The sequence below is a fragment of the Neodiprion lecontei genome, chromosome 2, assembly GCF_021901455.1.
Source record: "Neodiprion lecontei isolate iyNeoLeco1 chromosome 2, iyNeoLeco1.1, whole genome shotgun sequence".
NCBI classification, from domain to species: domain Eukaryota; kingdom Metazoa; phylum Arthropoda; class Insecta; order Hymenoptera; family Diprionidae; genus Neodiprion; species Neodiprion lecontei.
In genome coordinates this window covers 2,672,950-2,685,211 of record NC_060261.1, presented here as the reverse complement: position 1 = coordinate 2,685,211, position 12,262 = coordinate 2,672,950, and the positions used below count along the sequence as shown (strand labels likewise).

Genomic DNA, 12,262 nt, shown 5'->3' with positions numbered 1-12,262 from the left:
GGATTCAGGAGCTGGAAGCGAGCAGCAAGAAGATCAGCCTGAACTTGATGAACCTGCATAAAGATCGGGCGGATCTTAGCTGTCAGGCAAAAAACTTGACCGCCGAGCTCCGCTGTACCCAAAAATGTCTGGGCCAAGTCCAGCAGCGGGTACTTGGCAGCTCGCCGTCACGAGTCATCCCCATCATGTGTGATCCTAGTCTTAGCGACGTCTACGAAAAGCCGGTGCCGTGTTGTGCTAATTGTAAGAGTGGAAATGGAACGAGAAAATTGCCACAGGATCCGGAGGCCCTGAGGACTCTAGCTGGGCAGTTCAAGGAGGCTTATAAAAATGCTGAGGTGTTTGTTTCGGGGTGCTTGCGCTCTTGCGCTGCTTAATCAGTACTTGTGGATACGGTGACGCTAGGGAACTTTTTCTTCGTTACAGAACGCAGGATTTTCCCCCTGCGTTAGAGAGCCGATACGAAAAACTGCGGAGCGCTTGAGAGCGCTAAGCAATCTCGACCCTGATGCCTGTCCCTGCGGTCAACCCGTCAAGGTACTTTTTTAAGGACTTGAATATACCCCGTGGTTTTGTCTTGATGATTTTTTCTTCACCCTGCAGTGCGATAGTTGCGTTATTTGCTCGTGCGCTGAATGGGAACGCGATCTGGAAGGTGGCGGCGGTGATGAACCACCGGAAGAAAGCTCGTCCGATGACGAAGAATCTCTGCGGAAAGGAACTGCAGCGATGAAGAAGCCGAGAAAAGCGCAGGTGACGAGCTGCAACTGTGGCTGCAACGAAACTTCGTCGGAATCTGAATGTCCCTGTGGTTGTGCAGGACGTCTGGCTGGAGCGGTCGAAGTTTGCCCGTAAGAAGTTTTTGAAACCTATAATTAACATACATCTCGGACAGCGAAGCACATTTATAACGAACAAGAGGAGAAATGAATAAAAATTTTGAACGATAGTTATGACGCTGCGTGATTGTTATTTTAATCTTCGTCCAACGTTTGAAGAAAATCCGAGGGTTTCTTCCAGATGTAGTTGCGAACAGGTGGTAGAATCCAGCGCTATATCGACTTCTGATCCTTCGACAATAACCGAGACCACAATACCTTCTTCTGAAATTGATGATTCCGGATACAGCCAGGTGGGAAAAGGAGATGCCAATTGTCAAGCGTACAACACCTTGGATAGCTCTTTTTCGTTGTGTACAATTTGCAAAACCGAATCTCCCCAAACGTCAGGTGCGTCATTCATACGAAACGATGACGTACTGTTCAAATATGACCTGCACCATTTTCTCAGACTTCTTTCGCACATCTAGGCCGAAACAAACAACGTATTCCTGACGATCAATGCAAAATTTGCCGACGCGAAGTGGAAAACGATTCGTCGATGAGTGCCGGATTCTGTAAAGTTTGTCCCTGTGCTTGCACGATGTGTGATGTGAACGAAAATCGGAAAGGATCGCCCCCGTGTCAACTGTGTCGCCCGGTAGTCACGGAAGTCATTGATCCGCAGAACTACCCTAACGACTCGGTTGAATGTACTTGTTCACATCCTGCGGATGTGCCGCCTGAAATCCAAAAGGTAAAATAACGGTAAAAATTTCGACGTCTGAAAGCCAGAACCGATGGGGTAGGTCGTAATCTCTCAATTAAAGAGGTCACCGAACCGACAGATTGCATACCTACCCCTGACTTTGATTGCGTGCCTCGTGCTCGCTTTTTCCTTGTTCAATTCTAGTAGTTTCCCCGCGGGTGGGATCATGTCACGTGGATGGAATTCCAGAGTCCCACTCGTCTTGATTGACGATAACTGTTACTGTGACGATAAGTTATTGCGCTTCGGTCAGGCTCACGCGAGTCGGGCGAATGTCTCGTGAAATAAAACTGAGAACAAATTTGGATCCCATAGAAGTAGAGGGTTTATCGGTGTTTCTTCGTCCTAGGTCTGTAAGGTTGAGCAGCTTCGGCAAGGCCTGGAGAATTTAAAGAATCGCAATCACGCATTGCGCAATATTTTGAAGAGCTGCGGGTGCCTGAACCAGGCCGATGATCCCAGTCTCTCTGCCTCTCCTAAGGAGAAGATACTCTGCAATTGCCCGACAAGTGGGAATTCCGTGAAGCAAACCAGCAGCGGACTGATGTGCACAGTGCGTCTTTTGCAGAGCAAGTGTCGCACTAAGGATGGAATGATAATAGCGTTGGCAGATGAGTTAAGGAAGGGTGCTACCCCCGAACAGATGTCAAGGATCCTCGAGTGTCTCGCTGATCCAAGCTTTTGTCGCGGTGCGAACGACTTCGACCGATCCGAGCTGTGGAATTACCTGAAGACCTCATCGGGTAAAAAGCCGCGAGTGAGTGGAAGGCAGACATGCCAGAGAGATCTTTTGATCGGGTTGACAGTGCTATTTTTGATCACCTTGTCCCCGGTGATTCGTTCGTATTCCCTAATACCACCGTTTTCGCAAATTCTCACTTGTTTTAAATACTGGGTCGAGGAGATCCCGGGCAATGTTGGCTACCTGGCCAACGTTATGGCCAATTTCGCCCGCATCGTGTTAGAGAAACAGTGTTTTGTATCACTCCTGCAATTCTTTGGTCCGTTTTCGATCTACCTGGACTCAGTGAGAAGCTTCTTTTGCTCAATGCCTGGGATGCAGTCGGTAATGATGCTCGTTAAGGTGGCTTTTAATCACCTGGACTCCTCTTGTCGATGCATCTTTGCGTTGGCACAATCGCTTCGAAATTTTCAGGGCAAAATCTGTCACCATCTATGTGGGGTGATGGAATACTTGAACGTCGTTAAGAGGCTTATACTGTTTCAAAAAACCCACTTACCTTCCCTAAAATCTGCGGCCGAAAGCTGCGGGTCATTGGTGACCTCGCATTTTTGCAGAATTTCTCCTATGGCAGATTTGCTACCCACGAATTTGGTCTCGTCTTTTATTTCCTTTCTAAAAATTCTACTTTCTCACATGTTGTGTCTGTGGACGGTGATCATCGCGTCTCCAAGCCGCCTGGGAGGCACTAACTCTTTGGTGCTTTATGTTTTCTCATGCGTCATGAGAGCACCAACCTACATTCAGATCGTTTTGGAACGCAGTTTTGATGCTTTAAAAAAATTGTCCTCACAACTCGGTATCAAAGACCGCGTTATACCCTTCATTTCAAAAATACTCTCTAGCGTGTCGTACTTGATGGAAAGTTGCTGTTGTTCCGGTGCGAATCCATCCTACGGAACTAGGACGTCATGTAATTCTGAAATTCCATTAGAGGAGCCGAATCTCAGTGATTTCATAGGTAAAACCACCTACTCCAGTGTGTCGGAAAATATCGATCCCTCGATGCTAAGTCCTGCAGTATTTACAAATTTAACCGACTTTACAACTGGTGACGGTTATGTTTCTAATCTTCTTTCACCAACGTGTTCCGGTAAAGTTCCACGTCTCAAAACTTTCAAGGACGTTCGAAACGACAAACCGTTGAGTGCATCCGAATTTTGTTCCGAAGACTGTAACCGATAAAAATTTACCAAATATCACTACGGACCGCAAGTGAATATTATCGTGCTCTTGTCCTTGTCCGATTTATGTCCGTGTATGTGGAGCAGGAGCTGGGAAACTCTGAAGGTGAGGAAGATGCGAAGCAGTTAGAGACAGAATGCAACTGTCCGATCAATCCGACAACACCTCAACCCCCGAGGAGTCTTACTATCTGTGCTCGGGTGTCGGGTTATGGCTTGATCATCTCCTGGCTTCCTCCACTTTCCGGACCCGTCGCTGGTTACGAGGTTGGTATGCTCAACGTAACGAAATTCGTCTCTCTGTCAAGAAAGTTGAGTTTGAAGTGACGGATGTGCTTTTAACGACCACCGATAGGTTCTGGCCGAAGGTGAAATTGTATCTCGCATCCGGACGCCAATGCGCACGAAGACATTTGTGGATGGACTTGATCTCCGGCAAATGGTGCTACTGGAAGTGCGAACAATCAGCAGAAACGGGCTTCGTTCAGGAACCGTTGAGAAATTATTTCACCCAGCCCGTTCTACGGTGTGATTTGAGATTTTTGTGAAATGCCTATATCTAAGTGGTATTAGGTACGTGATTACTCAATACCCAACTTCTTATCCCTGGTAAAAATATGTAACGTGACTCGTTGACTGATCGATTGAAAAAATTAAATTATCGAACGGTCAATTGAAAATATAAGCTTTATATACATAATATAAGTATAAGTTTATCTTATATATCAAATTTTCTATAGTATGTTGAATAGAAACTGGAGACGCTGCGCTTATACAGCATAATGTATGCCTTGAAGAAGGGTTCTGTAAATTGCGTTTCGTTCACAGTTGTGCCCACACGTAATCAGGTGGTACTGTTTTGTAAATTTGTTGTCATGCTCCGTAGCCGTTTCCAGTCTCGATGTCACGGAGGTTTTTTGATTGCCGCAGTATTTCGACCTGATTCGTTTCATGCTTGCGCGCGTTGGGATGCTCACGCGTTTCACGCTCTCTTCTTGATGTTGCGGGGACTCCATTTGTCGGCGGAATGGTACTTCCGCGCTCATATTTCCGACGTCGGTGACATATCCCTGACATTTTCTCGAACATGCTGGTTCGTACTGTTGACTTGACTCCGAACCAGAAGTATTATTTGACGCTGGGCGATCCTGTAAGAGGAAAAAGGTTTGGAACGAGTGGGATCAAGGAAAGGGAATCGATTTTGTTACACGCAGAGATGATTATCGGTTTCGTTCTGTGACGATCATTACACAAGGCACACAATTAGCATTGAGGTAACGTGTTTGTAGGTGTTTGCTTTATTGGTATCATCCTCGTATCTGCACTAAATACACGTTTTTATTGCTCCACCAATTTGGCGAAATATACGTTCATCGGGTATTTTACATCGTAGAACCATTATGGTATCAGTAAACGTTGAATATTACTCAACCGATCTCTCAGTTATAAATCGCAGTAATATTGGACAAGATGCAGGTCACTTGCAGATGACGAAAACGTAACCCTACAGCCGAGAACCTCGCTGAATCTATGATAGAGGAAAAGTGAGGTGAGGGATAAAAGGTGACCATAACGGAAATAGCAGTTTTTGCATCTGTAGCTCAGTTCCAACGCTGTTGAAACCATTCAAGAAAACAAAACCCTAAACGTTGGATAAACGTCCAAATATTTTTTGTAATCAATTCACGCAGCCACAATGAAAGTCTCTCGTAGACTGGTCAGGCGCTCAAAACAGTGCCAGTCGCTTGCATGTAGGAGATCTCCTCGACGTGGAGCGAGTAGAAGATCTTCCTTGTTTTAGGGTCAGTTCGCGTCGCTCGGAAGCCCGAAGATTTGCGAATTTTTGGCGAGGAGCGAAGCAAGTATGGTGCCAGCTCGTCCCACCAGCGACGAGCGTCGCGACGCCGGGCGTCACGTACCTGTTCAAAAGTTATCCTCTCATCGTGTGCAACGTGATGATTATGGCGAGGACAGGTGCTGTTGTGCCTAAAGTTTCTGACCATCGATGAAAACGTTGGAGCTGCTATCCGATTCATTTGAATCTAGAATTTTTACGACGATTTATCATATATCATATTCCCGAGACCATAAAGAATTATCCATCAAATTTCTGTCAACTGTACTCACTTTGTTACGCTTGCAGCCCTTGCGACTCTGCTGTGAACTTTGCCGCACCGGTAATAGTTGCTGCTCTTCTTTTGGTTGCGCAGGCTGCTTGTTCGGATCCCCGAACAGACCTTTGGCTTCGGCAACTTTGATCATGAAGAGAGAATTGAACTGCATCATCTCCTTGCGTCGTATCAGTGCAAGATAACAGCCTCCGTCCACTAATTTATCTGATGACTTGCCGCACAACTCATCCACTTGACCAAATTCGAACAAATCGCTGTCCGGCACCTTGAGAGAACACGGTCCAATTCTGGAAATACTCATACTTCAAAAACACAGAAACTCTCACCTTGTCCTCTATCGAAGGTGATATAGAGACTTCGTCCTCATCGTCATAAACTGAAGTCGATCTTCGGTCTTCCGGTTGTGTTTTGGGAAGTTCAAGAGCCAGCTGACTACGCTTACTGGATTTGATAGACCTAGCGCTTCTACTACCAGCCTCTTTACTTGGGAATTTTCTTTTGGGCTAAAGTTATTGTGTACCACAGATTAATCATTGAAGATTCTGACGATAGTAATAACATCACCGTGCGAAAACTGTGAAAACTCTCACCGAGTGCTCACGAATGTATTTCTCAACAGCCATTCTATTCGCGTACTGTGTCACCTGCTCTACCATTTCCGTCGTTTCAGCAGGGAGAATGCTGTGCGCCTGATAAATCAGAAGCTGAACATTGGGCCTCGTCAAAGCGTGTCTTAGGGTTTCCAACTGCTCGGCAAGCAGAGTGTGCGGTTGTCTAAGTCCGCCGTCGATGTCAGTCAGGGCTTCCAACAACAGCGTTTCACCGCCTCGAGCAACAGCCAGATCAACGGCATCCCGTATACCGGTATAGCTGCATGGTGGAGTTGCCAATACTATGGTAGCCCTTTCCAGTTCTGCGGAAGCCGGAGGCGAGGTGTACCTAACAAAATATCCACAATCATATCCTGTTGGCCAGAGCGTAAGAAGTGCGAAGAAAGTAATCCAGTGCAATTTACGACTCAGCGAATACACGGCACTGCTGAAGCGTCACTCCAAGATTTCGGAGATATGTCTCGTACTCTCGCCGCAGTTGGCCTGTGCCGAATGCGAGGAGTCGACCAGCGTCGTCTATGTCCGCGAGGAGGCCCGCCAGGTAGCCAGTGTGTCTTGGCGCTAGGGCATGAGTCAGGACTACTGGACCACAGAGGTGGCCCATTCTCACTGCCTGTGCTAACGCTGCTGCGCCTAAACACAACGACCTTTCCTGTGGCGAGAGATGGGACGATCCAAGGTAAGAATTGTCGTATTATTAATTAATATTGCGTCAAATTACTATGGCGCGGGGTTGATCATGATCTGAAGCAGGATTGCAGCAGTCACAGATCGTTACTGCCACAAACGCGTAGGACAACAAATTAAGTGTCGCGTGATTCAGGCACCGTTGATGGGTACTTTGGTTTCCGATAATCGTGTGCACCAACTGCTGACATGAACGTAGGCGGGATAATTGCGAGGCGATAGTTACACCGAAAACAGGACTCACGTGGTGGTGAGGATATCGATTTACAATGCGCGTTGGGTTGTTGGAGCAAACGTTGAAGAGTCTATTACGCGACAAACCAAAATATCGCGTATAACATGCAGCTCTGATAATCGATGATCATGCAGTGATTGTGCAATTTAGGGTAGACCTTTAAAAGGTCATTTTTGAATTACAACCGGCTAGCCTCCCAAATCGGCGACAGATGATACAAAAGTAATTTCATAATTTTTCTAGATTTTCATCTCAACTTTAACCTGCTCCCCCAAGAAGGTGCATTTCTCCATACAACCCTTTCAGGGGCACGTCAAATCTACCGGGGGAAATATGCGGGTGAAATTTAAAAACGACTTTTTTAAGGATCACCCTATTCTGCATGGTCCCAGTATCGACAAGCTCTTCGAAAACAACGGAATTAAAGAAAATATTGCGACTACTCACCATGAAAACAAATTGATAACTTCGAACGAGGCCGGACCTCGCAATGGTCTCTCGAGCAGCGTCGTGGAAGTTGACGACTTTCGGACACGTCGAATCGAACCGGAATGTTCCTTCGTCGATTTCCTCCGCGGAGCAGTCCGTGCACAGGGTCAATCCCAGACCGGTCATTTCCCGGATGAATTCTTCCTTACTAGATATTTTGAGGGTGTTTACCCAGCCGGACGCTACGGCTCCGTTTTCACCCCAAACCACGCCTTCGGCGGTTCGAAGGTGCTGCGGAAGTAGTTCGCCTGTTCGAATATCACGCCATCAATATGCCTGCGATATTTCTGATATAGTGGCGAAAGATTCGAGGGTATAAACATTACTCAAATTGAGGGCTGAGCCACCTATGCGGAGCCGCGATACACTCGCGGCTAAGCGCGTCTTCACCTTGAGCAAAGCATCCTCGATCTCTTTGAGACCCGCTTCTTGGAAGGCCTTTTCGCGCTCAGCCACCTCGTTCACCTCACCCCGGCGACCAAACTTACGACCCTGCATGTCGTAGAGAAGGAGCCAAACGATTCTCTCCTCATGTTTGTAATCCGGGTGATGATACCAGAAGCCAATATCCTCCAAGGCATGATTGAGAATATTTTTGTCTGCCAAAGCATTATAGAGTACAGCTTTTGTTATGACCAAGACCCATGAAATTGGTCTGATCTCATCGAATTAAGAACTGCCTCCAGTGACTTAATTGATGTGATGGACTGCCTGGATTACAGCTTACATCGTAGCACGTCGTAAACAAGCCCGAAGACCCGTCGCATCTCTGCTTCGTCAGTGTACGTCGGTGGTGAGGATTGTTTCTGAAGGACTTTCGATGCCAGGATTAAATCGCCGACTCGCCATCCCGGCTGGATACAAGCCTCCGTCATTGAGCCACCAGCGCTTACGATTGCCTCCCAAGAACCAGCCGAGGTATCCCTTCGTCCTTTCGGACGCAAAGGATATCCATTGGCACCCGGCGTTGGCTGCCATTCCCATTCCTTGCTGTCCTTTGGCTCTTTCTCCGCGTCAGCCTCCATCCTGGGAGATTGACAGTGACGGTGGGTACCGGAGTTAAAGAGTATAATTACTGCCGAAAATTAGTTATACATATACGGTAAACACGTCATCGCGAATTCCTCAATTTGTCTGCTTCTCGCGTGATGAAAGCATGAGCGATACACCGACAGCAGATTGATGCAATTTAAAGATGAAAAAATAAAGAGAAGAGTCAGTCAGTTGACCGCGCTTAAGCGGACGTAACGTCGTCGTGCAGCTACTGGGTCAGAGATGAGTGTGTTTCGTCGATCAATCATCGGGTCACTTGTTAACCTTATCCCCGTTAGGCATTCGGAGTAAGATCGTGTCCGCCTGCAGGATTGGGAATCGGATGTTTTTTTTCTTTTTTTTTTTTATTTTTCGATACGAGGACGAAACTTTCGAGGTGTGGTGCAGAGCTGGGATTTAGAACCCTAATCCTTGTCGGACAGTTTCTTTTTTAAAACCATGTGTGTGCAAAATCGTGAAACGCATGAAATCGGGATTTATGGGCTAACTAATGAATCGATTCAACTAACAATAGAATCGCGCTATGGTACAGCTTCATACGTTAATATACAGATCTGCAACCAAAAAATTGAACAGGTGTTTTACATTGTTTCTCATAGATTTTCACTCACTGAAACCGGGAAAAATACTCAAAAAGTTCCATCACGTCAGGTTTTTTCTTCAACTCGTGTTTGCAGTTTCATTTAGAGTGAAACTCGCGTTTAACTCGAAATCTGTCATCCTATTCTTGATTCTAAAAATCCTATGAAAAAATGATTTCTTACTTCCATTTAATAAGTATTGGAGTAAAACTCAAAAACAAATACAAACAGGGAAAGCGAAAATGGAAAGCGGAAGTATATTCGGAGGTGTATCAAAGAGAAGAAGAAAAGGTTTCATAGGCGAAAATACTGAACACGGAATGTTAAGTTGATTACGTAAAGAAATTCTTTGTTCAATTTTATAAGAAATAACATTTAGTTCATTGTTATAAAATCATGGTTTTTTCATTCTTATTATACTTTTTTTCATGCAAACGCCTTGTATACTGTAAGAATTCTGTACATGTAATGGATCGGGCTTTTCGACGAGCGCACGTAATTGAACTTGAATTCTGATTTATTGGAAAAACCAGAGGTCTTGAGAAATTCTGATAATTGTCTAGCCGCCGGACACCCGAGATTTCTCGTCTCGGGTGTCTTCGCGTCTTTAAGTTTCTTACTCCACAGCTTCACCTTCGGCGTCGATTTCACGCTGCAGATCCACCAGACGATAATAAACTTGACGACGCCACTCCTCATTGCTCGGTAGAACAAGTTCCTCCAATTCCCGCACATGTTTTTCCTCGTTAGGATCTGTGTTCTGGACCCACCTGGCCAGCATAACCCGGAAGATCTTCGCGTAGATCGTGAAGAGGCTGACTTTCCTCGAAGCTTCCTTCCTCTCGCCAAGTTCCCGCATGAACGGTGATTTCCGTTCCTCCGAATCAACCGACGCGATATCCTCTAGTTGAGAATCCCGGCTGGAGGATTTTTCGAGAAAACTCACGGTTCCCGTCATTTTCACAAATCAAACCGGAAACGATGAATTATCAGTCATAAATGTTCAAGTTTCACATGGAGAATAGGCGAGATATTACATGACGTCTCACAGTGAGGTTAGTACACTTGTTACGGAGGTCAGATGCCTTGAAGTACTTTTTCTAGTAAATGCTGATCTAGACAGCGAAAAAAAAGAGTTCGACAGTCATCCAGCACCCACTCGGCAGAATAGTTTCCTGTGGCAAGGCTTAGGGTCGAGGCAAAGGCACGACCAAGACTAGATAGAATAGGCGTGAGAGGTTTCGGCGACATCGCGTGTCCCGATGATATCGCTTGTGCAGTTGTCCTGCACGTAAAGCATAAATAACCATACCTACACATTTCTGGCTCGGGAACGCAGTGCTACACAATCCTTTCTCTACTTTTCTATTTTCGCTCACCTTATAAACAACTAGAAACTGTTTTCTATAGATAATCGATTTGCAATCGAACCCTCGCGTGGTCTGAGGAGAGGCCAAGTGGATCCCAGGTTCTTATTCTTTCCTTAACTTCTGATCGACCACGAAAAACATCGCGAGAGAAGTATAACTGCAGAGAGAAGCGTGTCTTGATCCCCTATAACTTGGTCTATCTGTGTCTTTGGTACCGTTCTCTCTGCAGATGTATCAGATTTCCCCTATATTCGGAAGAATATTTCACCAACTTTTATTCCAATGTATATTTCAAGTGTCTCTCTGTGTATTGGTGTATCGGTGGAGAATTATGTGCTCAGCAAGACCAAGAAAGAGACTTCCATAAATCTTTAAGCCTGTAAACGTTTTTAGTCCTGCTGTGAAAAGGTGCCGAGCAGTACCAAGCGGATTCTTAATTTCATGCTTTTATCACCGTACTGCGATCAGGGTCATCACAGCTTTCAATCGCATAAAAATACTACGTTATTACCAGATTTCCAAGGTTTCCAAATAAAACAAATTTGAAATATGTAATTCTGCTATTTAGTATTCAGATACGAAAGGTACGATGTTCGAGACATCCGCTTGGGTTGCAGCGATTAATTATGTGTTAGAAAATGTCGCAAAATTTTTCATTTCCCTTTCAAGAGTGCATTAAGTAGCCTCCATAAGGGTCTGAGGTAGCCGTGGGTATGTCCATTAGACTGTTTAGCTTCAATTCGAAACTCTATGCGTCAATGAGAAAAGTTTTGATTAACGAAGAACATCGTCGTTATTAAAATCACGTTCAGTGGAAAACGTAATTTACAATTTTAGGTATAATATCATACCCAGAGGTCGTTAGCCACCCTACATTAAAGACCGCACGAAATTCGAGGCGAAATGTCGAACGAAAATCACAGTTTTGAAGGTGATATGTATCCTTTTCGTGATCTACGCACAAACAAATCTACAATATTAGTTTGGTATCCCGTATCTCTGAATAAACGACGGTTTTGCGAACCGATTTTTTCCCTGGAAGAAGCGAACGTCGTGATAACCAAAACAGTATTTTCTGATTTGAACGCGATCGTAGACGAAACGCTTTCTCAAAAATCGAACGAGCATCCTGAAGTTCCTACTGACCATAAACATGTTCTAGCTCGTAGAACGGATCGTTTTCACGCGATACAAATGGAGAGGGAATTTTCATATAAAAAGCGGAGAATAAGCGGTCGGAAAAGGCGCACATGGATAGAAAGCGGCTGCTTGTAACAGGATGAAAGATATAAATTGCTTTAAATTGAACCTGTATGAACTTTGCTGTATGATTTCAATCGAAACTTGACCTATTCTCATACGTGCAAGGTTGATCCTGGCGCTTCCCCGTGCGCGAAGTATAGACTCCTGCACTACAACTCTCGCCGATTACCCTAAATCAAAGATAAAAAAACGTCAACTAGTAATGACATTTATCTATTTTGGTCGTAGGCGTTGTATGTTATCCTATACCAAGTGTTTCTTTACTGAAAAAGACTCACAGTTTTTGGTTAAACAAATTTATTCGGTATATTGTAGTGTAAATAAATGT

The 12,262-nt window shown here is 45.1% G+C and overlaps 1 protein-coding gene across 1 annotated transcript; it reads right to left on the bottom strand.

Moving 5' to 3' along the window:
• Positions 1-4,807: 4,807 nt before the first annotated feature.
• LOC107216684 lies at positions 4,808-10,788 on the bottom strand. Its single transcript, XM_046730393.1, is given in 10 exon segments — positions 4,808-5,555; positions 5,641-5,910; positions 5,972-6,148; positions 6,236-6,678; positions 6,680-6,908; positions 7,626-7,915; positions 7,994-8,266; positions 8,395-8,742; positions 9,749-9,813; positions 9,922-10,788. Coding segments are annotated over 10 exon segments (2,757 nt in total). The 5' UTR covers positions 10,260-10,788; the 3' UTR covers positions 4,808-5,231.
• Between the last annotated feature and the right edge of the window lie 1,474 nt (positions 10,789-12,262).